We start from the raw sequence: 25,700 nt of genomic DNA on the forward strand, positions 1-25,700 counted from the left end.
AGGCTGGCAGGCTACAGTTGCAAAGAGTTGCAAAGAGTTGGACACGACTCAGCTACTAACATGGACAGTCCATTGGTTAAGCATCTGAGCTTCCATTACAGAGGGCACAGATTCCATCCCTGGTCAGGAAACTGAGATCCTGAATGTCACTTGGTGTGGCCAAAAAATAAGTGAAAACAAATAAATAAATATAACACAATATTGTCAATCAGCTATACCCCACTATAAAGTAAAAGATTTTTGAAATATATAAGTAAATAAATAAATGAGTGAATAAGACAGACAAAAATGCCCATCTTCAATAACCTGATAATCTAGTTTGGGGAGTGCTATGTTTAGTTGCTCAGTTGTGTCCGACTCTTTGTGACCCCATGAACTGTAGCCTGCCAGGCTCCTCTGTCCATGGGGATTCTCCAGGCAAGAATACTGGAATGGGTTGCCATGCCCTCCTCCAGAGGATCTTCCCAACCCAGGGATCAAACCCAGGTCTCCTGCATTACAGGCGAATTCTTTACTGTCTGAGCCACACAATTAAAAAGATCTATGGTGGTGGTTTAGTCGCTAAGTCGTGTCTGACTCTTTGCAACCCCATGGACTGTAGCCTGCCAGGCTCCTCTTTGCAGGCGGATTCTTTACCAATGGAGCTACCAGAAAAGCCCCCAAAAGATCAGTAAATGTGTATAACAGAATGTCCTATGAAGGAAAATAAAGCTGGGAACAGTATAAAGGAATACTATAAAGAAGACCACTGAGGGAAAAGAGTACCTTTGGTTTGTATGAACCACATAAACAGTAAAAAGTGGAAATCCCTTTAGGAGAAAATATAATACATAAGAAAGAAAATATCACCAAAATGCCTATTTTTCTTAGAGACATATCATGATGTTTTTAATACTTACATGGAAAACATCATCTTCTGAATTTCAATCCTGAACTAGGAAAGCACCTCCAATTGGTAAACAAATATTATTTTACTTGTGGTTTTATTACAGGCCTGTAATTTTTGTTTTTCTTTAACAGGAAAGATTGTCATTGATGGGATAGACATTTCCAAACTGCCACTGCACACACTACGTTCTAGGCTTTCAATCATTCTGCAGGATCCCATACTCTTCAGCGGTTCTATTCGGTAGGTAATGTATTCAACAGAAACTCATGCGCCTCAGTATTTACCCTTTGGCTCATGAGTTGCTTTTCAGGTAGGTGTGAAAGGTCATCACCAGGATGATGAGGTCAAATGTTGTGTCCCATAGTTTGGATTAAGGCACTTAGAATGGCTGAATTAACCCAAAGAAGCCCATCCTTTTCTGTTGTCCTTGTCTCAGAGAGAAAATATATGTAAGATTGTTCAATATTTAATTGTAAAATTGTTGTTATTTAGCTGCTAAATTCTGTCCGACTCTGTGACCCCATGGACTGTAACACTCCAGGCTCGTTTGTCCTCCACTATCTCCCAGAGTTTTCTCAAATTCTAGTCCATTGAGTCGGTGATGCCATCCAGCTGTTTCATCCTCTGCTGCCCTCTTCTCCTTTGGCCTGCAATCTTTCCAGCATCAGGGTCTTTTCCACTGAGTCAGCTCTTCACATCAGGTGACCAAAGTATTAGAGCTTCAGCATCAGTCCTTCCAATGAATATTCAGGGTTGATTTCTTTTAAGATTGCCTGGTTTGAGCTCCTTGCAGTCCAAGGGACTCTCAAGTGTCTTCTCTAGCATCACAATTTGAAAGCATCAGTTCTTCAGCACTCAGCTTTCTTTATAGTCCAACTTTCACATCTATACATGACTACTGGAAAAAACTATAGCTTTGACTTTGTTGGCCAAGTGATGTCTCTGCTTTTTAATATGCTGTCTAGGTTTGTCATAGCTTTCCTTCTAAAAAGCAAATGTCTTTTAATCTCATGGCTGCAGTCACCATCTGCAGTGATTTTTGGAGCCCAAGAAAATAAAATCTGCCACTGTTTACATTTTTCCCCCATCTATTTGACATAAAGTGATGGGATCAGATGCTCTGATCTTAGTTTTTTGAACGTTGAGACTTAAGCAAGCTTTTTCACTCTCCTCTTTTACCCTGATTAAGATGCTTTTTAGTTCCTTTTCACTTTCTGCCATAAGGGTGGTATCATCTGCACATCTGACATTGTTGACATTTCTCCCAATAGTCTTGATTCCAGGTTGTGATTCATCCAGCCCAGCATTTTGCATGATTTACTCTGCATGTCAGTTAAATAAGTAGAATGACAATATACAGTCTTGCTGTACTGCTTTCTCAGTTTTGAACAAGTCCATTGTCCCATGTCTGGTTCTACCTGTTGCTTCTTGACCTCCATACAGATTTCTCAAGAGGCAGGGAAGGTGGTCTGTATTCCCATCTTTTTAAGAATTTTCCACAGTTTGTTGTGATCCACACAGTCTAAGTTTTTAGCATGGTCAATGAAGCAGAAGATGTTTTTCTCAAATTCCCTTGCTTTCTCTATAATCCAACGGATGCTGACAATTTGATCTATGGTTCCTCTACCTTTTCTAAATCCAGCTTGTACATCTGGAAGTTCTCAGTTTATGTACTGTCAAAGCCTAGCTTGAAGGATTTTGAGCACTACCTTGCTGGCATGTGAAATGAGCACAATTGTACAGAAGTGTGAACATTCTTTGGCATTGCCTTTCCTTGGGATTGGAATGAAAACTAACCTTTTCCAGTCCTGCGGTCATTGCTGAGTTTTCCAAATTTGCTGGCATATTGAGTGCAGCACTTTCACAGCATCACCTTTTAGGATTGAAATAGCTCAGCTGGAATTCCATCACCTCCACTAGCTTTGTTCATAGTAATACTTCCTAAGGCCCACTTAATTTCGCATTCCAGGATGTCTGGCTCTAGGTGAGTGACCACACCTTAGTGGTTATCTGAGTCATTAAGAATTTTTTTGTAAAGTTCTACTGTGTATTCTTGCCACCTTTTCTTAATCTCTTCCGCTTCTGTTGGGTCCTTGCCATTTCTGTCCTTTATTGTGTCCATCTTTGCATGAAATGTTCCCTTGGTATCTCTAATTTTCTTGAAGAGATCTCTAGTCTTTCCCATTCTATTGTTTTCTTCTATTTGCATTATTCACTTAAAAATGCTTCCTTATCTCTGCTTGCTGTTATTTGGAACTCAGCATTCAGTTAAGTATATCTTCCCCTTTCTCCTTTTCCTTTCACTTCATTTCATTTCTTAGCTATTTGTAAGGCCTCCTCAGACAACCATTTTGCCTTGCATTGTTTTCTTGGGGATGATTTGGTCACTGCCTCCTGTACAGTGTTACAAACCTCTGTCCGTAGTTCTTCAGGAACTCTGTCTATCAGATCTAATCTCTTGAATCTCTTTGTCACCTACACTATTAAATCATAAGGGATTTGATTTAGGTCATACCTAAATGGTCTAGTATTTTTCCCTGAAGAAGTGAGTGAAAGTCACTCAGTTGTGTCTGATTCTTTGTGACCCCATGGACTACACAGTCCATGGAATTATCCAGGCCAGAATACTGGAGTGGGTAGCCTTTCCCTTCTCCAAGGGATCTTCCCAACCCAAGGATCGAACCCAGGTCTCCTATACTGCAGGCGGATTCTTTGCCAGCTGAGCCACAATGGAAGCCCAAGAATACTGGAGTGGGTAGCCTATCCCTTCTCCAGTGGGTCTTCCCAAACCAGGAATCGAACTGGGGTCTCCTGCATTGCAGGCGGATTCTTTACCAACTGAGCTATCAGGAAGACTTTCTTCAATTTAAGCCTGAATTTTGCAATAAGGAGTTCATGATCTGAGCCACATTGTAAAATTACTTCAGTTAAAACTTCTAGGTGTACCAGATTATTTAGCAATATGATAGAAATCTCTATCTCTGAATATATTTATTATGAATACTGTTATCGTGGTTGGTACAGCATAACTCATCTGAAATAGCATTGTATATTTCCATATAGATTTATGTATTTAACATTAGTTCTGTAGGAATAATTAGCTAGATACTATTCAAGTTACACTGAACATAATATGACTTGCTTTACTCTGTATAAGTCTCTAGGTCCATCAGGATCTCTGGAAATGACACAATTTCATTCCTTTTTATGGCTGAGTAATATTCCATTGTGTATATGTGCCACATGTTCTTTATCCATTTCTTTGTTGATGGGCGTTTAGATTGCTTCCATGTCCTGGATATTGTAAATAGTCCTGCAGTGAACACTGGGGTGCATGTATCTTTGGGAATTTCCCTACTCAATTCTCTGTGGTGACCTAAATGGGAAGTTAATCTGAAAAAGAAGGGATATATACATATACATATAGTTGATTCACCTTGCAGAAACTAACAACATTGTAAAGCAACCATACTCCAATAAAAATTTTTTAAAATAAAATAAATTTAGGAATATTTCATAGAGAGATTCCAAAAAATGTAATATGAAAGTGGATGAATCTAATTTAATGAATTTTATCTAATCATATCATTAATTTAAATTTACTAATTATGTCATCAGAAAACCAGTGCTCATAAAATTCAGATCATTCATTCACCCACCAAGCATGAAGTGAATGTCTGTTCTATCCTAAGCACTGTTGTAGATTCTGGGCATACAGTAACAGCCAAAACAAATAGGATTTCCATCTTTAGGGAAGAACAGCAATAAGCAAGAATACATTAAACAGTCATTTTTAAAATTTATTCACTAACTGATTTTTTTTCCTACAGATTTAATTTAGATCCAGAATGCAAATGCACAGATGACAGACTCTGGGAAGCTCTTGAAATTGCTCAGTTGAAGAACATGGTCAAATCCCTACCAGGAGGTCTAGGTATATTTTCTAAATGACGCATTTATTTTTTTATATATGAAATGAATTCTACATACCTACATTTTAGATCAGTCCTGGTTGTTCATTGGAAGGACTGATGTTGAAGCTGAAACTCCAATACTTTGGCCACCCATGCGAGGAGTTGACTCATTGGAGAAGACCCTGATGCTGGGAAGGATTGGGGGCAGGAGGAGAAGGGGATGACAGAGGATGACATGGTTGGATGGCATCACTGACTCGATGGACATGGGTTTGGGTAAACTCTGGGAGTTGGTGATGGACAGGGAGGCCTGGCGTGCTGCGATTCATGGGGTCGCAAAGAGTCGGATACGACTGAGCGACTGAACTGAACTGAACATTTCATTCTAGATCACATAATTTTAGCACTAAAGCTCCTTATATTTATTTTTGTTTATTTTTGGCTGTGCTGAGTCTTTGTTTCTGCACAGACTTTTCTCTAGTTGTGGCGGGGGGGGGGCTACTGTCTAGTTGTGGTGCTCCAGCTTCTCATTGCAGTGGCTTCTCTTGTGGAGTACGTACTTCAGGGTGCGAAGACTTCCGTAGCCACAGCTCCCAGGCTCTAGAGCACAGACTCAGTAGTTGTGGCACATGGGCTTAGTTACTTCATGGCATATGGAATCTTTCTAGATCCCTGATATGAATTCAGTCCCAGAGGTAGCATCAATTCAGTTCAGTCACTCAGTCGTGTCCTACTCTTTGTGACCCCATGGACCACAGCATGCCAGGCCTCCCTGTCCATCACCAACTCCCGGAGTCTACCCAAACTTATGTCCATTGAGTTGGTGATGCCAGTCAACCATCTCATTCTCTGTCATCCCTTTTTCCTCCTGCCCTCAATCTTTCCCAGCATCAGAGTCTTTTCAAATGAGTCATCTCTTCGCATCAGGTGGCCAAAGTATTGGAGTTTCAGCTTCAACATCAGTCCTTCCAGTGAACACCCAGGACTGATCTCCTTTAGGATGGACTGGTTGGATCTCCTTGCAGTCCAAGGGACTCTCAAAGAGTCTTCTCCAACACCACAGTTCAAAAGCATCAATTCTTCAGCTCTCAGCTTTCTTTATAGCCCAACTCCCACATCCATACATGACTACTGGAAAAACCATAGACTTGACTAGATGGACCTTTGTTGGCGAAGTAATGTCTCTGCTTTTTAATATGCTGTCTAGGTTGGTCATGACTCCTTCTAAGGAGTAAGCGTCTTTTAATTTCATGGCTGCAGTCACCATCTGCAGTGATTTTGGAGCCCCAAAAATAAAGTCAGCCACTGTTTCCATTGTTTCCCCCTCTATTTGCCAAGTGGTATAATTTCTGGCAAATAATTGATGACAAAAACAAAAGAACAACATGAATAACTAAAGAAAAACATGATTAATGAAACAAAGGAGAGTTCATGATATAGTCTTTCATTCATGAAAGTGAATATCTGTAGTTTTGGATTTGTTTCCTTAAAATTTAAATTCATTTAAGAAAGCATCGGAAAGATAATGGTTGATATTCTAATTTTAATGCTTAATGTGTAGTTGCCAAATTGATTGTATTGTTGCCGTCTAATTTTTTTTAATCAACCTACCAAATAAAATTATATTTATTTGTTAGCTTATTTGGGAAGTGGGGCCTACTCAAAAACAATACCTCTCATGATTGTAATTCAGTCTGAAGGAAAAGACATCCACAAACAAAGTGGAGACAGCATGTCTTTAAGAATAGTTTTACTGACCTTGCCAGTGTCAGACAATGGGAATAATTCCAGAGGTCTGGATGAACTTTCCCATAACAATTTTTGATGTCTCCTCTGGAAAGTCCAGCAAGCCCTTGAAAAATTGAAAAGTCTGCTTGAGATAATGCTTGTAGACCTTTTTCCCCTAGTGATTTTCACACTCTGCCCTTCCCCCATTAGTACTTGGAAAGATAATTATATCTATATAGTTCTCTTCACTAATATGATACCTGCATGTACCTGTTTTGAATTGTGGGCATAGTATTTGGGAATTATGGGACAGTGTAAGCAACAAGGAATTATATTTATACTCTGTAATTGAATGATGTTTATGCTCATTGTCTTAATAAAGATTGCATCAATGATTTGATAATGATCTGGTTCAGACCAGTTCTAGTGAAGAACATTCATCATTCCCTGTTTCCTTTTTATTTATTATATACATTACAATTTGGAGAATAGATGCATAGCCCCCAAGCATGAGAAATTATAAGAATTTGAAGCAGTGAGACAATAATCAATAGAAATGGCCCCTCAGAGCCCTACTACAATGTGTTTGAATCCTAATAATCATTTTGGAAATAGAATTGAAGCTAAACTCACAGCAGTAGTTTATAAAATGTGGTTGAAAACCAAAAAAAGGAAACTCTAATGAGGACATAACTCACTTATCCATGCAACAAGGTTTTCTATTCAGCTACTATGTCAGATGCTCATTGTTAAGTACTGGGGATTTATTAATAAATCCTTACCGACTTGGAGCTTAGAGTCCAAGAGGACAATATAATGGAAAGAGAATAGGTATTGGAGTTGAGAATATTCTGTTTCTCACTAAGCTCTACTACCAGTTAGCTGTGTGATCTTGGGCAAGCCACTTCATTTCTCTGGGCCTTAGATAATTACATCAAATAATTAAATCATCTCGAAGGTCTTCCAGTCTTTAAAATATTTAACAGTATTTTATGTCCTACTATAAGAAGACAATTTACCACCTATTGTCAAACATAAGATGGCCCAGAATCATCTTCATTTTCCCCAAGTAAAGTTCTTCTTTGCTTTTTCCAAAATGAAATCCTTGCACCGGTACAAAGTGATATCAATAGGTTTTTATAGGACATAATATGTTTTCCACTATGTTGCCTAAGGAAAATATTAATGTCATTTCTTTAGTGAAGTCCTTGCTTTTTTTTATTTAGATGCAGTTGTCACTGAAGGTGGGGAGAATTTTAGCGTTGGACAGAGACAGCTGTTCTGCCTTGCCAGGGCCTTTGTCCGCAAAAGCAGTATTCTCATCATGGATGAAGCAACGGCTTCCATCGACATGGCCACAGTGAGTGCATCATCTAAGCTGCTTTCAATTGATGAGTCGAAGAAATGCATGTAAAAATTACAATTTATTTTTCCTGACTGGGTTCTGAATATCCTCAGGACTATTGTTTTCAGTGTCTTTTCAACTACCTCCTTGATCAACCAGTGGTATAGCACATTGAGAATTTCAATAAAGGAGACTTTATTCTTGTTTTAAAGAAGCTCCTGTTGTCCAATAAGCATCAAATAAATTTGCCATCACTTTTTAATTAATCCTCAAGGGAGTAAAATTCCAGGGCTCAGTTGATGAGACTGCTGTACTATATTCAAGTATTCAGGTATGTTGCCATGGAAGTTCTAAAATGTATGCAAATCACTGTTTAATAGAATCCATTGATAATCAAAACCAATCATTTTCTAATGCAATTTGAAGAGGGATTCACTAAAATTAATACTGGCTAGAATTAATAATGGCCCTCTCAATGTATTGATGGTAATAAGGCATAAACTTTGCCTTTTGAAAGAGATCATTTAAAAGTGTCAAATAAGGGGAGGGATAAATTAGGAGTTCAGGATTAACATATACACACTACTATATATAAAACAGATAATCAAAAAGGACCTACTGTATAGCACAGGGAACTCTACTGAGTATTCTGTAATAACCTAAAAAGGGGAAAAATCTGAAAAAGAATGGATATATGTATATGCATAACCGAATCACTCAGCTGTATACTTGAAACTAACACAACGTTACAAATCAGCTGTACTCCAATATAAAATGAAAATTAAAATTTTTAAAAGTATCAAATATGTCCGAGAAGGATCTGTTTGGAAAGTTGTGACTGAGGGGGGAAAATGTCACATTGAACTGCAAATGTTATGAACTAGCTATTAATGTTCTTATAAAAATGAACTTTATATTAAAAGTTTGGCATCAGAAAGGACAAAAAAAAATCTTATTTCTTTTCTTGCTGTATACTTTAGATAGAATAAAACTATCCAAAAAGGTGAAACAGCTTCAAGATTATTAAGAGCCAATTATATATGGAGATGTTAATTTGACATCATTTCTTTATATTGTTTTTGTTCAGTCACTAAGTTGTGTCCGACTCTTTGTGATCCCACGAACTGCAGCACGCCAGGCTTCCCTGTCCTTTGCATTAAGTAAGACTAATTAGTTAAACTGAGTCCCCACCCCCACCCACCCCACCCTCACCCCGGTGGCTCAGTGGTAAAGAATCTACCTGCAGTGAAGAGACAAAAAACACACAGGTTTGATCCCTGGGTAGAGAAGATTCCCTGGAGGAGGAAATGGCAACCCACACCAGTATTCTTGCCTGGAAAATCGCATGGACAGAAGAAGCCTGGGGGGCTACAGCCCATTGGGCCACAAAGAATCAGACTGAGCAACTGAGCATAGAGCACAATCAGTTAAAGTATCTATATGAAGTTATATATCTTCTCCAAGTTAAGATAATTTAAAGCTATGAAGTTGTTTCTATGAAGCCATTTCACCAAATGTAACTACATTAAAATTAGTATTAATTACTAAGTTCTTATAATATTGTGGGTTATTTTAAGGATAGTACTGCCTCAATAGAAATGAGAGAGAGAGAGAAAAGGAGAGAATAAGAATGAATTAATTGGCAATAAGCCATGTGATTGGAAGACATAACAACTTCACATAAAGACTTCGGTAATTGAGCCTTTTTATTGAGAGAGGAAGAATCATTACCCTTGATATCTTTTAAAATATAATAACAATTTGGACCATAAAGAAGGCTGAGCACCGAAGAATTAATGTTTTCAAACCGTGGTGCTGGAGAAAACTCTTGAGGGTCCCTTGGACAGCAAGGACATCAAACCAGTCAATCCTAAAGGAAATCACCCCTGAATATTCATTAGAAGGACTGATGCTGACGCTCCAATACTTTGGCCACCTGATGCGAAGAGCTAAGTCATTGGAAAAGACCCCAGTGCTGGGAAAGATGGAGGGCAAGAGGAGAAGGGAACGACAGAATATGAGATGGTTGGATGGCATCACTGACTCAATAGACGTGAGTTTGAGCAAACTCAGGGAGACAGTGAAGGACAGGAAGCCTGGCATGCTGCAGTTCATGGGGTCGCAGAGTGAGACACGACTTGGCGGCTGAACAACAACAATGGTTTGTGGTGGGAATAAAAATAGTTCCTGCCTGGAATGTACTTTTATGGGTCAAAATCCAAATTTTTGGCATGTATTTTATTTTCTCCTTTTCTGACCCCAAACTTAACACTGTTTTAGGGTTTTATTAGTTTTGAATACATCCATTTGTGGCATAACCTTAAGTGAGCATTTCCCCACCCATTTGGTTTCATTTTCCTCATTCATTTTCCTGGCAATAAGTCTATCAACATTCTTAGTTTTCTTTGCATTTTGAAGACAATGCAGAACCCAGCCTGAGCTCCCTGCTGGGCACTGCTGCCTGTTAGACCTTCTGCAGAAGACAGGAGTGAGAATTCTCAGAAGAGATTGGGCATGTTGAAGCATTGGTCTTGGGGACAAAATATTTTGGCAACAGAAAGGAGTCCAGAGAAAATTCAGACTCTATTTATTTTTTGGCAGGAAAACATTTTGCAGAAAGTGGTCATGACAGCTTTTGCAGATCGCACCGTTGTTACAATAGCTGTAAGTACAGGAGACAGTGTTGATTTACTCCTCTTTGGTTGCTGTTTGAAGATTCAGTATTCTTTATTTGGGGGCAATTAAAAGTATACTTATGTTGAATCATGTATTTCTCTGCCAATATTTCTGTATCTGTGCAAAAAAACAAAAAAATTTGCCATGCTTTGAAAGCCGTTACACTGTTTCTTTCCCAAGCTGTCTGCTCTACCTTCCTCTCCTAGTTTACAATGAAAGAGCATTCTAAATTTCAGAATTCCAGCAGGTCATGGCCTGTACTATTTCACCAGATACAGATGGTAGTTCATATGGGATGATTCTTCTTTGAATAATCGAATTGTCTGATGATCAGTTTCAGAAGCAAAATTCATCGGTTTGATTGCTGATACTATTTACACTTAATTTCTGTGTTCCTGTTTACTCAGCTGATACCAGCAGATACTTTCTCTGATTTTTAGATAGCCCCAATCAAACTGAAGACTTGCTGAAGTGTTTGTAATGCCCATTACAAGTTACTGCAAAGAGGCCATGGTTTTGTCTCTGCGTCTTTGCAGATGGGTGGGTTCTTACTGACAGACTTAAAATTTAACAAAACTTTTTTTTAAAATGAATTGCTTGGACATTTCCCTCTTGCTGATTCTCTTTTCTCCTTTCTATTGTTCTTTTCTCTCCAGCACCGTGTCTCTTCTATTTTGGATGCAGGCCTTGTTTTAGTCTTATCTGAGGGTATATTAGTAGAGTGTGATACTGTTCCAAACTTGCTTGCTCTCAAGAATGGCCTCTTTTCCACTTTGGTGATGACCAACAAGTAAACATCAGGAGCTACCCTGCCAAGTGTCCCATTCTCTGGTAGTTATCTTAGCCACCTCCCCCACAGTAAGGCAAGAAGAATGCAGATTAAAGGGGAGGGATGGGGTGAGGGAACTAACTACAAGGTATTATTATACAGATCAGCTCAACTGGGTGGTTCTGTTGTGCTCAATACAAATAAGACATTTGCGTATATTTCCAAATGTATCAAAGCACCAGAGAGAGTGGTCAGGCAGAAAGTGGCCTTGACAGCTTTTGCAGACCACACCATTGTTACAATAGCTGTAAGCAGAAGAGAAAACCTGTACCCAGATTTACCTCTGTCCTAAGGACCAATTTCACTATTCCTTGGAGATGTTCTGTAACTGTCCTTAAAGTACCAAACACATGATGTTCCTTACGTGCCCCGAAGAATGCGTTGCTCCGTAATTACTTAAGTTTTTAACCGTTGAGTCATAGGAGTTATGTGTGAACTGCTTGCTTGTGCTTCTGGTTTTGTGAATGATGCATGGGAGAAAGTATACCCTTGGGACTTCCCTGGTGGTCCAGTGGCTAAGACTCCATGCTCCGAATGCAGAGGACCCAGGTTCGATCTCCAGTCTGGGAACTAGATCCCATATTCTGCAACTAAGAGTTTGCATGCCACAACTAAAGATTTCGCGTTCTGCAATGTAGGTCAAAGATCTTGCCTGCTGCATCACAGACCCAGTGCAGCCAAACAAATAAATAAAAATATTAGAAAAGAAAAAAAGAAAGCGCACCCTTTGAAGTGCAGCTTTCTCAAGGTAGCTGGAAATGATTCCCCATCAGGGCTCTCCTTCTGTAAACTGGGCCTAAATAAAGAGATAGCACTTTCTTTCACTTTCCCAGTGAACTCTGATTCCTTCTGCCCTGGAGTTGCCTACAGGGAGACTTGAGAAAATTGGCTAACTTGAAAAATGATTTTATAACATTTTCAAGAATTTTCTCACTGGAGAGATGGGGAGAAAGAGCTTCCTGCTCCCCTTAAAAAGGCAGGTTAAAAGAGGGAAAAGCAGACCCTTGCCTACTCCAAAGACTATTTTTCTCTGCTCTGCACCAAAGCATGGTACTGACGGGTGGTCCCATTTAGTTGACAGCTGGAAGGTTTCTTGAGCATAATTTGTATATTTTCACCAAAAAATTATGTTAGCTCACCTGATTTCTGCTTTTCTACATTCACTGAATACTTTTCTGTTTACTTGTATGTCTTTCACCCATTCTTCATTTCAAGACCACCCAGTGTGGAGGTGGCCACCAGGATACCAAGAGCTCTTTCCCCAGACACAGAAAATTGTGGGAAAGGACCAAATACTGGGGGACCAACTCCTTTTACCAGGCTTATAAGAGGGAGAGCCAACTTGTGGTACATCCCTTGTATAATACTACTCAGCTCTGTTAAAAGCTTCATCAGCTCTGTTGGGCTTTCCAGGTGGCTCAGTGGAAAAGAATCCACCTGCCAATGCAAGAGGTGTGGGTTTGATCCTTGGATTGGGAAGAACCCCTAGAGAAGGAAATGGGAACCCACTCCAGTATTCTTACCTGGGAAATCCTATGGACAGAGGAGCCTGGTGGGCACAGCAGTCAATGGGGTTGCAAAAGAGTCAGTCACGACTTAGCAGCTAAACAACAACAGCTATTAAGAGTAATTGGGGCTTTGCTGGTGGTCCATCGGTTAAGACACTGACTTCTAATGTAGGGGGCACAGGTTCGATCCCTGGTCAGGGAGCTGTGATCCCACACACTGTGTGGTGCAGCCAATAAATAAATAAATGAATTTATTAAGAGTAACTATTTTTCATTCCTTGATAAAAGTTGTCCTGTTACTTTTGTTAACTGCCACTGAAAATTGTGGAATAAGTAAAAGATAACTTTCTCGGATTTCTAAAAAGAAGCCCTCATACCCCAAAATAGTGAGTGTCATTTTTTTTAATGAAAGTAATCTATACTTTACTCTTGTTGAGGTTTATTTCTCTGGAGCGTTTTGAAAATTTCATCAATGCTATGGCAGTTGACACTTTGTCAAGCAGAAATTAATTTGGAGTAATGGAATAACCACCAGATATATTTACTTCTATCGGCCAAGTTTTTCAACATTTTTAAAAATAAGCATCATTTTAGAATATCAAGGCAATATTTATAATATCCTATTTGTGGGTTTAGAAGCCAATTTTTAAAAAATATATATGATATGGTTATTGAAGAACTAATTTTTTGAAGGAAATGAACAGCAGATATTAAACAGCTCATTATTTTTTTCTAAATGCATGGAGATGCAAGGGGCTCTGGCCCTTTCTTAAAGATAAAAATCGTCCTTTAAAGTGTGATATTCCTAAATATATACCATTGTTCATCACTCAGTCATGTCCAACCCTTTGCAACCCAATGGACTGTAGCCTGTAGCCCGCGAGGCTCCTCTGTCCATGGAATTCTCCAGGCAAGAGTACTGGAGTCGGTAGCCTTCTCTGGGGGATCTTCCCCACCCAAGAATCGAACCCAGGTCTCCTGCATTGTAGGAAGTTTCTTTACCATCTGAGCCACCAGGGAGTCCATTAATTACCAGTATTTAGTGAATGATATAGATTTGTCTATGGATGTTGAAACTAGTGGTGCATGTTCTAAGCTGGCATCTTTATCACACTCCATATATGTGCTGCTTTGCCCCTTAGTTGTGAGCTCCAACCAGGACTGCTTGCTTTTCTGAAAGCACAAACACTGAGACTACCCCGTCTTCAGGTCCAGGGCAAGGGATAAGCTTTTGCTTTGGGGACTGACCTAGGTTGAACTTTGGGTTGTTACTAACATACATTACTAAAACAAATTCCACCTGTTTATTTGTGCTTGTAAAATATGGCTCCTAAGAGATTTGAAATTACATGTGCCGCATATTTGTGGCTCACATTATATTTCTATTGGACAGCACTTAACTTAGCAAAAGAGTAGCGAAAAGGTTCACTGCAAAGACAAAGTGCTGAATTATTTTTACATGCATTATCTCATTTGATCCTCACCACCATTCCCCAGCCATCATTTTACTGATGTGAAAGTTAAGGCATACAAAAGTTAAGTTTGTTGCTCAAGATTGCACAGCTAACAGGTGGGGAAGCCAAAACATGAATCCATTCTGACTTTGGAGCTTGCCTTCTTAGCCATGATGCTAATAATGACAAGTGAACAACCCTCTGAAGGACCAGATCCTCCCAACAAAACATCCTATGGCAGAGTGGAAATAGCTCAGAAGTGAAGAAGCCTGGTTTGGATGTTGATTCTGCTACTTACTATCTGTGTGATCTGGTTTTGCTTTATTTATTATGAACCCCAGTGGTCTCCCCCATAAAGTGGAGAGAGATTAACACCCACATTTGCAGAATGTTCTGATGATTAACAAGTATGCGTGCAGAGTAGCTAATGTATAATATATGCTCAGGAAGTGGTAATTTTTATTATGATTAGTTACTAACACTAGAGCTTCTCTCCAAAAGGTACCATGTGGGAAGAGAAAATGACTGAGTGGGTGGCAGTGATCTCTAAAGACAAAAAGACAGCATGCTGACCTAAAGTCTTGGATAATACTTTCTAACACTGCATGCCAGAATGGACTTGCCCATATGGTTTTCTCAGAATTAAACCACCTTCCGGGATTCTTCAAATTGTGTGTTATCCCAGGGAATTAGTTGACTCTACTAAAAACCTAATTTTAGTCTAGACTAAACTATAACCAAACTGGTTCACAGTGACTCTTCTTATCATTTAATTATTTGACAAACATTTGTTATCCTAGTCACAATTCCGTGAAAATGATGAAACTACTATATTAGGTACACTCAATTTAATACAGCCTATATAAGACCCAGCCATACTGGCTGGTGTTTAAAAGTATGTAAATAAATCATACTTTACATAAGAAAGAAAAAGAAAAGCTGTGCCCAAGATAAAGAAATGCCCTTGTATAAACAGTGAAATATGCATTTTCCATTGCTTTGGCTGCTGCTCTGAAATTTATAATGAATACATTTATTCTTTTCTCACTCACAGCATCGGGTTCACACTATTCTGACGGCAGACCTAGTTATTGTGATGAAGCGAGGAAATATTTTAGAATATGACACTCCAGAAAGCCTCTTGGCCCAAGAAGATGGAGTATTCGCTTCTTTTGTTCGTGCAGACATGTGACAGAATGTCTTAAAACCATGCTTGTATTTAAAATAATGTTCTCATAACATACTTAATGGATCATCATCAGCTTGGCCTTTAGAAAGTGGCATCTTAAACTTTTACACACTTTTGTGAAGTTTGTTATGTTGTGGAATTTGTAATTAGTAACAATATCACTGTACCAGTGAATATTGCATTCTCTGTGTTGACATTTCTTCTTCCTGTTTTCTTTGTCTTGCTTTGTTTTCCAATCTGTGACTGCTTATTATGTTCCTTACTGATGTTTTTCTAAAGATTAAGCCACATTACCTTTAAGAATAACAGATTGTATTAAAACAAGTAAGCTACTTTAAGTGGTAAATCAACTACTCTGCTTAAGTCTGGAAAATATCTCTCAAGCATAGAAGTTACAATTAGTATTCAGCATTATTTTACTCTTATTTGTAAGAATATATTTCCTTTTTATTGGTGTTTCCAGAACACCAACATTGGAAGAAGTTAAAAGGAGGACAGGTTTTCTAATAAGTTAGAAAATGAAACACTCAAATTTATTATTTACTGTCTGAGAATATGTTCTGTATTCATTAACATTAATAATACTGACGTTTCTTATAGAAGTCTCTTTTTTTTCATCTAAATTGTTTTCTGGTCACCAAGACTAGAAGTTATTATTACATCTATAATAACTCTGTAAATCTAAAACCTTCATTAGAATGATCATGATAATAGGAGTTTGAAAATTTGACAAATTATTCCCAAGGTTCCATTTTTCCTTGTCTAGTAAGAGAAGAGTTCTTAAGATATCAAGCATAATGTGCTTTTCCAGACTGAAGTTCAAAAAGTAATAAGGCTCAACCCTTCAGTGACAGGTCCCTACAGCTTTCCATGGTTTAATTAATCATTAGATGTGTTTATGATCCTCAAGCCCTAAAATTCCACATTATTCAAGACTGGAGAGCATAAGCAAGTGGCCTTATTTTCACAGGATATATCTATACAAACATACATACATAAACATAGGTAGACATACACGTATATGTAAAACATGTGTCTATTTCTAGGTGGAAGAATATATATTTCTTTGAAACATTTATGTCCAGTGGTGTCACACAGGTATATATTTGCTCCTGCTCTAATTTTTTTTTTTTTTTTTTTTTTTTTTTTTTTTTTTTTTAAATTTATTTATTTTACTTGGGGGCTAATTACTTTACAATATTGTAATAGTTTTTGCCATACATTGACAAGAATCAGCCATGGGTTTACATGTGTTCCCCTTCCCGAACCCCCCACCCACCTCCCTCCCCCTCCCATCCCTCTGGATCATCCCACTGCCCCGGCCCCGAGCCCTTGTCACATGCATCGAACATGGAATGGTGCTCTGTTTCACATATGACAATACACATGTCTCAATGCCATTCTCCCAGAACGTCCCACCCTCACCTTCTCCCTCAGAGTCCATAAAATTGTTCCATGCATCTGTGTCTCTCATTCTGTCCCGCATATAGGGTTATCGTTACCATCTTTCAGATTCCATATATATGCATTAGTATACTGTATTGTTGTTTTTCTTTCTGGCTTACTTCACTCTGTATAATGGGCTCCAGTTTCATCCATCTCTAATTTTAATGTACATGTAAAGAGTGTATCAAAATTTTATTCTGATTTTAATGTGTGTATTCAAGATGCATCAAAATGTATGGGATATTAGTGTCATGCTTTCTTAAATGTAAATTAATAAATTGAAAAAATACTAAAAGTTACTTTCACTGTCATGCTAGCAGCCAAAGATTTATACTGCAATTTTTACCCATTTGTATCAATATTGATTTTCATGTGAGGGTCCATGTACATTGTAAGATTTTGAAGAATTATAACTGATGGAAAAAGAGAATGTAAGCTCCCTTTCTATAGTTCCTGTGTTCAGTGTATTGTATTGTGTATTCATGCTTGGAAAATTTGTATACTTACTCATGCAGAACTTATGCCTGGGCCTTCACCTAAATTTAGAGTCTTGATGTTTACCTCAAATAAGTTTCACAAGGATGAAAAAAGTGTTCTATGTTACTTAGTGCAAACTGTCAACTCGTTGTATATATAAAACTTCATTGGGAGAAAAATCCTCTTAAACAGAACAGAATCAATAACTGTTGATTTGATCTTGAAAATATTTTCTAAATGTTCCACCAATCTACTCAAAGTGTTTCTGGCATGCAAATGCTTTGTAAGGTTGAATTTACATGATGTTTTTTTACCAAGTTATATATTTCAGTATCACAGAGAAAGGGCTTCCCAGGTGGCAATAGTGGTAAAGAATCTACCTGCCTAAGCAGGAGACTTAAGAGATGCAGGTTCGATCCCTGGGTTGGGAAAATCCCCTGGAGGAAGGCATGGCAACCCACTCCAGTATTCTTACCTGGAGAATTCCACGGATAGAGGAGCCTGGTGGGCCAGGGTCCATCAGGTCACAAAGAGTCAGACATGACTGAAGCTTCTTAGCACCCACACACATCAAGAGAAATGAGGGTTTACCCACTGAAATAATCCCTCATGATATCTGTAAATATTCTAATGCTATCCAGGCAGTGTCAGCAGAATCATATCTAATTACACTAAACAGAAAACCACATTTGCCATTTTTACAACTAAAGTGGTCACTGGTGTCCTCATAACTTGTGGTCACTTGAGTGTTTAATTGTTTACAAAACTAAATTGACTGAATAAAGTCAAGGATGATCTCTTATTAAATTGTTTAATCATGTATTGTGTTATATGTATGATTTATTGAATATGGAAACGATTCATCTTGAGATAATTTTTTATTAAATAGGTATATATCTATAAAAGAAGACCAGCCTTTACTTAATCAAATTTCACATCACAAATTTTAGATTGAATTAACCAAATCATTTTTACCAATTTTAATTCCTTAATATTTGTGAAAAGCAGTAAATACCTAAAGCTTTATATGAAAATAGGTTACTGATATTGTTAAAAGAGAAAAAATACTTCTCTTAAAGGACTGTGCACCCTCTACTTTTATAGTACGCCTTTCAATCAATTGAAAAGTCAACTTCGCTCTAGATTAGATAAGAGAAGATCCTTCTAAGTAACTGATACTTGAGGTCTGGGACCATGTCTTGTTTGTCTTTGTGCCCTTGGCATATAATACAAGTACCTGAACCACAGCAGGCCCTAATAAGTATAGTTGATTGGTCCATTGATTAATTTTACCACTAGCCAAGTGCCTATAACTTTTCACTGTCTGTGTTGTGTTTCTTCTGCTATGAACGTATGCTGCTTTGGTATTATATAATAAATTACTTTTTTTGTTTGCTTAATTGAAAAGGATGATTTTTCTTTTACTTAGATGTAAAATAGATGTAAATTAACACAAGTTGACAAGACAGGACCTGATTATGCTTTGACAGTTTTGTTTCACACCTGTCACAGTCATAGACTCAGTTTTATATATAGGCTTTTGGGAAGTTTTCATCAAGTGGAACAACTATATCAATAAATTTTATTACATCTCTAATTAAATACTTGGATGTTTGGACTTTTCTCCAAGGTTTATTGATTAGTTTTTATGGTTGTCTTTCAATACATGTTAAATGACTATTTTGTACTCCATTCTTTGGAGGTCTGTGATTTATAATATTTTAATAATTCCCTAATTAACCCCTTATCCAAAGTTAAATGCAATCTTCTAATCCTAGCCTTTGATAATAAGAAACTGTAGCCAAGAGGCTATATTCTGTAAGTTGACTTTAATTTTTTTCTTTAGTAACTACACATCATTTTCAAGATTTGCTCAGGCATTAGTAAGATTCCTCTAGCTCAAACTTCCCAGTGAAAGGGTTTATATCTGTATTTCTAGCAAATGCTTCCAGATGAGATTCATAATTAGCCAGGTTTGGGAATCGCCAGTCTACCTTGGTCACCACTCTCATTTCTTTTTATTGTGCATAATGTGGAGCCATAAGATGCTGGAAGTGATATCCACATGCTTCCTGGCTTTGCTGACACTAACCTATCCTGGACTGCCAGAACAAACCTCTTGGTGTCATTGAATCAACTGCCTTAGTTCTGTCATAAAGAAAACAGTGAAATGAACTGAATCTCAGCTGAGAAGATATAAACAGGGATTCTGAACACTATTTAACTTTGTGTTGTAGTTTAATCAATAATGTGTGATCTAAAAGGGGAAATTTTTTTGAAAAGAAGCAAGCTTTTTTTACCCACATCTGAATTCCCTGTTGAATTATTTGCATGTTACCCTATTGAGTTTGAATTCATATTTTCAAATGTTTCTAGTGTGTAAATGTGAGTAGTTTTGAGTAGGTTTCACTATTGATGTTTCATAACGTGGAAGGATGGCAAATGACCTGTGATGATTATTCCCCTTGCCACCTTCACATTTTTTCTGTTGGTATCATCATCACTGACATATGAAAGTTGATATATTAATTCTACATATTCACTACATGGGATTTAATTTTTTTTCTTTTTCTATGGGCTGGAGCTCATTTCCCTTAGTCATTTACACTATGGTCACCAATGCCCTTTCTAAATTGACAAAGATCAAGGGAGCCATACCTGGCGAAATAACTTAATTGGCTCCAAGAAGAAAGCCTCTTGTGATCTCAGTGCCATCAACCATCACAGACAATCTCAAATATATGCTACACATTAATGGCAAAAAGCATTGCTTTCAGACAGTGATTTCTATCACTTCATCTGCCTTTGGCATAAAATAAGTAGCTTGTCCATAAAACAACAGTACAACACTGGCTAATGCTGCTTTGTTTGCATTTTTCCCTTAGATAGGGCTACAGTATGTGCTATTTATACACGTTATCAGTTTTCATTAAGTGAAAGACTGTTGACCTTTAGTATTATCAGGGCCATGTGGATTTAGGCCAACAGTTTCATATCTAAGTATTTGCACTTTGACTAATAGTAGTTGGAGTTTTGTTCCAATGCTACTTAAGCAAAGAGCATACTTCCTTGATGGCTCAGCTGGTAAAGAATCTGCCTGCAATGCAGGAGAACCCAGTTTGATTCCTGGGTCAGGAAGATCCCCTGGAAAAGGGATAGGCTACCCACTACAGTATTGTTGGGCTTCCCTGGTGGCTCAGATGGTAAAGAATCTGCCGGCAATGAGGGAGACCTGGGTTCGATCCCTGGGTTGGGAAGATCCCCTGGAGAAGGGAATGACAACCCACTCTAGTATTCTTGCCTGAAGAATTCCCCAGACTACAGTCCATGGGATCACAAAGAGCTGGACACGACTGAGTGACTTTCATAATTTTTTTAAAATTCCTAATCTCTTTCTTTCAGATACCCAAACTACTCATCAATCCTTTGAAAGCAGGCATAAATAGAATCCACCAGGGAAGTTTACTGTTAACTCTTTTTCACAGGTTACAGTGTATCTCCTGACCTCTCAATATGCCTGGGTGCTCCCCTCCACACCCACACATCTGAATATGTACATTAACATCTATCTTAACTGCCTTAAAGAAGTGTATAGTTGCTATAAATTTTTACAACACATATTAACACAAAGCATAGATAAGTCAAATACAAGTGCTTAGAATGGATGGCAGAAAGATGCTTACAATTATAATATTCTTTAAGTGTTTCTTCTAGACAAAAGAGTCACCTTTAGGAATAAGTTTTTGATAAATTGTGAGATGTATTTCCACACTTGGTCTTAGCCAAAAGGCTGATAAGAAGTGATAATAAAATGTATTTTCAGTGATAAGAAGTTCAACCCACATTTTCTACCAGTTTTTAAGATAACAGTGGCAATACATTGCTGAGTTATGGTGGGCAGGTTCTTTTTAGTTCAACAAAGGGATTATATTAATTGTTATGGGGACTTATCTGGGAGTCCAGTGGTTAAGCCTCCAGGCTTCCACTGCAGAAGGTCATGGGTTCAATCTCTGGTTGGGGAACTAAGATCCCACATGCCACATGATGTGGTCAAAAACCTTTTCTAAAAAAATAAAATAATTTTTTGTGAAAGCTAGTGAACTGGGCATTTTTGAAAGATGTTTATCCCCCTACTAAAAGAAGTTGCATGAAAATAAACTTCAGTTATTTCATCTTGATTGATGGCATTTGTTTAGTATCTGCTAAGTGTCACTTTTGAGTGATAAAGTGTGATTCAGAGAGACTATTTGTCAGAGTAGTACAAAGCTTTCTAGTTTATTAAAACTAGTATAAAATCTTTTGAAATGACTATTTTCCAAAGTTTTTTTCTGAAAAAAAAAAATCTTTTTTCTGAAAAAGATTTTTCTGAAAAAACTATCTTTTTTTTTTCATTGTACTTAAGTTACAGATGAGAAAACTGAGGCTAGAAGGTAAATGAATTACTCCCAAATAGCTGATGTAATCATTGATCTCTGACTCCAGAGAGAGCACTTCTGTTTTTGGAAGTATATATTTTTATTAAGAAAATAGTTTTTACTAAGAAATAGTGTATTATATCCTATATAATAAAGCATAATTATCCTCTAAATTTTATATCTAAATTGGCGAATTAAATAAAAAATTAAAATTGAGCTCCAGAGATGGCACTTCCAAACACCAGAGAAGGGAGTAGTAACATAGGGGTGTATTGAAGAGAGATTCATGGTTTAGAATCTAGGAAATGCAGAATTATTGAGCATCAATAAGAGTGAGGATGGGGTCAGGTCTAGAGACTCTCCACTCTCTAATACTGTTTCTGTCAAGTTTCTCGGCTTCATTCTTCCCTTCAGAGCTGTCGTCTACACCCCTCTGTCCACTCCTTCCTCATCTTGCAGGTAGACTTTCTGACCATTCTTATCTCAGATGAAATCTTGGAGCACCTGCACCCACAGTCACTTTCTCTGCTTCTCAAATTGTCTATTTCCAAGTATCAAGCAAGGAATCTCCTATGTCCAGCTCACCCTTTGATCTTACATAAGACTGGACAAATTTACACGACTTCACTTGGGGTCAAGGATCAACCTTTGGCCTAAAAAGCTGTGGCCAGAAGGTCTCAGCCAATTGAAAGTAATATCTTCTGCTGAGGGGAGTTTCACAGTCTGGAGAGTGACGTGAAAATCAGAATACAAATTCAAATCACAACCAGTAGTTTCAGAAAAAAAGAGTGATGGGACGGGGCTGGCTACTGATTCTTTGGGGGGAAAAAAGAAAAATCGGAAAAAGGGAGGGAGAGCCATTCTTCAAATACTTGAGTGAGGTAGCTGACTAAACTCTTGGGCATTCCTTCTATATGTTTGAATCCCCTACCTTTGCTCCAGAGAGAAGGGAAGTCCAAAGAAAGATATAATTTTCTTTTAAAACAAGAAAACAGGACAAAATCTCCTGCCATAAGTAATCACTTCCAAATATTGACTTTTTAAGCCCAAGTTTTATTTCCCTGTGGAATGACTGCATAACACACAGCTTGTGAGACATTTTCTCCCACCGCCCATTCAAAATGAGCAGTAACACTCACCTAGAATTGCACCATCCTGCTCATTTCAGGATCCCCAACACATATGACAATCACAAGCATACTTTAGATAGAGGCACCCGTCTCTCCCGGTGACCTATCACTTCCAAGTGCCAAGGACTTTGCCCAGGCACAGAGTTTGCTGTGTCCTTGACAAACAGGAGAGGGAACGCGGCAGAAGCAGATTTAGGAGTAACAAAATTTCACCTGAAAATAGGAGCTTCTTTTCTTTGTTCCCACTTGATAACTTCCAGCCTATATTAAATGCAGTATAACATTATATTGGAAACACAAGGCATCTAGGCTTTTGGCCAAAAATGTAGGGAAAAAATCAGCAAGCCTAATATTTCATGGAAAATTCTTGGCTTATATAATATTTTAATAAAGCTTAGTTGCATGTGCCAATAAGGCATAGAGATGACAGAATGATTTATGATTTAAATATCATATAATCACTGTAGTGTCTAGTACTGTCTTGTATCAGGCAACATGAGAGAATAAAATTCCCGGTGGCAAAGAAAAGAGAAGCAATGCAAAATCAATGCAGATATCAGTAGAGTGCATATGGTATAAACCATCTCATTAAAAATCTGATGAAAGGATAATACTAGCTAACACATACTAAGAAGATACGAGCTTTACAAGTATACTCTCATTTAATCTTGACAAAAATTCTATGACATAAACATTATTACCTCCATTTTACAATTGAGATCCAGATTGGCTAATGTGCCAAAGGTTTAGTTGACTTGAGATGCAACAGGCAATCTGATTTCCAAGCTCATGCTCATGCTTGTAGCCATGTGCTATACTAGACTACTGATTTAATTAGAGAAAGAGTTAACTTCTCTTGGAATTAAATGATTTCTATGATATGTGATCTATAATAACAAAGAATTATGTCAGTCTATGTATTGGAAAAAAGGAACCGGGCCAAGAATTAAAAGACTTGAGTTCTAGTCTTGGTCTGATCACACATTGAATGTATGGCCTTGGACTTATCATTGAAAGCCTGAGCGTCCATTTCCTCACTTGCAAAAAGTAAAAAAAACAAGAAGCATGATAACAACTGCCTGCTGGCATCACTGAGTTTTTGTGAAGCTCAAATTAAATGATTTTGAAAAAAGTTTATAATTTGAAAAGCACGTTCTGATATGAAATATTAACATTGAGAACTCACTACATATATCACATCTTATTAGTATTATAGGGGTTCCCTGGTGGCTCAGACGGTAAAGAATCCACCTGCAATGTGGGAGACCTGGGTTTGATCCGTGGGTTGGGAAGATCTTCTGGAGGAATGCATGGCAATCCACTCTAGTATTCTTGCCTGGGGAATCCCCATGGACAGAAGAGCCTGGCAGGCTACAGTCCATGGGGTCGCAAAGAGTTGGACATGACTGAACAACTAAGCACAATATTATTATAAGGGAGTTTTCAAGTCAGAAAATTAACTTTTACTCTTTTAAAAATTTTGATATGACTCCAACTTTACAACGTTGAGGTCATATATTCAAGCTGAAATATTATATAAAAACGGCTCCAGAATATTGAAATCCTTGGAATTCTGGAAAGGGCAAATGCAAAATCAGTCTGCTGAGGTACAACCTAGATCTCCTCAGAAGGCTGAATAAAATCAGATTAACTCACATTCGAAATTAAAATCACCAGGATAGGAATCAAGAGACACAACAAATAATGATATTAGCACAAAAACTAGAAAAAATAAAAGGATCTATAAGATATTAAAACTATGTATGTTTTTCCAAAAAGGATGTGAAAATGTGCTCAATATCATTTTTTCATCAGGAATACAAATAAAAGGACAGCTACCTATTCCACTAAAATGACTAAAACCATGAAGACTAACAATACCAAGTGTTGGTGAAGGTGGAACTGTCATACGCTGTTGTTGAGAGTATAAATGGCACAACCGATATGGAAAACTGGCTGTTTCTACTAAGGCTAAAAATATATGCCTCTGCCAGGACTCAACATTTCCACTCCTGGGCACATATCCAAGAGAAATGAGTGCTTATGTCCACAAAAAGACTTGTACAGAAATGTTAAGAGCAGCTTTATTCCTAAGAGTGAAAAGAAAACAAAAACAGCCCAAATCCCTGACAACGGGAAGATGGATGAATAAATGGTGGCTAATCCACACCAAGAAATAACTATTCCTGGTATATGGAACAACATGGCCAAAGCTCACAAATATTATGTTGAGTGAAAGAACGCAGATACCGAAGAGTATCTTTGTATGTGATTCCATAAGAGTATCTTTATACATGATTTCATGTATTCCAAGCTAAGCAACAAGCAAAACAAACCGATAATAAAATAAGTCATAACAAAGTGAGCTCTGGTGGGGATCAATTACAGTCTGGAAAGGGGCAGAAGGAAATTTTCTAGAGTGATAAATATGTTTTATGGTTGATCTGCGATCTGTATGGCAGTTACATAGTTGTATACAAAGGTTTTTTTGTTTTTAATATTAGATTTTTTGTTATATTCTATAGATTCCTGAGGCTGTGCTAATTTTTTTTCCATCTCTTTTCTCATTTTTTAAATAATGTTATTTATTTATTTTTGGCTCTGCTAGGTCTTCGTTACTACTCAGGGTTTTCCCTAGTTGTGGCAAGTGGGGTCTACTCTCTAGTTGCTGCATGGGTTTCTCATTGTAGTGACTTCTCT

The 25,700-nt window shown here is 37.8% G+C and overlaps 1 protein-coding gene across 3 annotated transcripts in view; it reads left to right on the forward strand.

Annotated features, from left to right (window-relative positions):
* ABCC9 (ATP binding cassette subfamily C member 9) overlaps nucleotides 1–18,862 on the forward strand; it is a 149,812-nt gene extending 130,950 nt beyond the window's left edge. For 2 of the 3 annotated variants that reach the window (XM_081483336.1, XM_081483337.1), the window contains exons 36-41: nucleotides 1,021–1,129; nucleotides 4,720–4,823; nucleotides 7,758–7,891; nucleotides 10,478–10,540; nucleotides 15,398–16,640; nucleotides 17,122–18,862. In XM_081483336.1, coding sequence (XP_081339462.1) covers nucleotides 1,021–1,129; nucleotides 4,720–4,823; nucleotides 7,758–7,891; nucleotides 10,478–10,540; nucleotides 15,398–15,535 — 548 coding nt within the window. In that variant the 3' untranslated portion in view covers nucleotides 15,536–16,640; nucleotides 17,122–18,862. Of the gene's footprint in view, nucleotides 1–1,020; nucleotides 1,130–4,719; nucleotides 4,824–7,757; nucleotides 7,892–10,477; nucleotides 10,541–11,208; nucleotides 11,384–15,397; nucleotides 16,641–17,121 lie in introns of all 3 variants that reach the window. The other variant, XM_081483338.1, reaches the window with a different exon arrangement.
* The last annotated feature ends 6,838 nt before the right edge of the window (nucleotides 18,863–25,700 follow it).

Source organism: Giraffa tippelskirchi, chromosome 4 (genome assembly GCF_054371585.1).
Source record: "Giraffa tippelskirchi isolate mGirTip1 chromosome 4, T2T-mGirTip1v1.2.pri, whole genome shotgun sequence".
Lineage (NCBI taxonomy): Eukaryota > Metazoa > Chordata > Mammalia > Artiodactyla > Giraffidae > Giraffa > Giraffa tippelskirchi.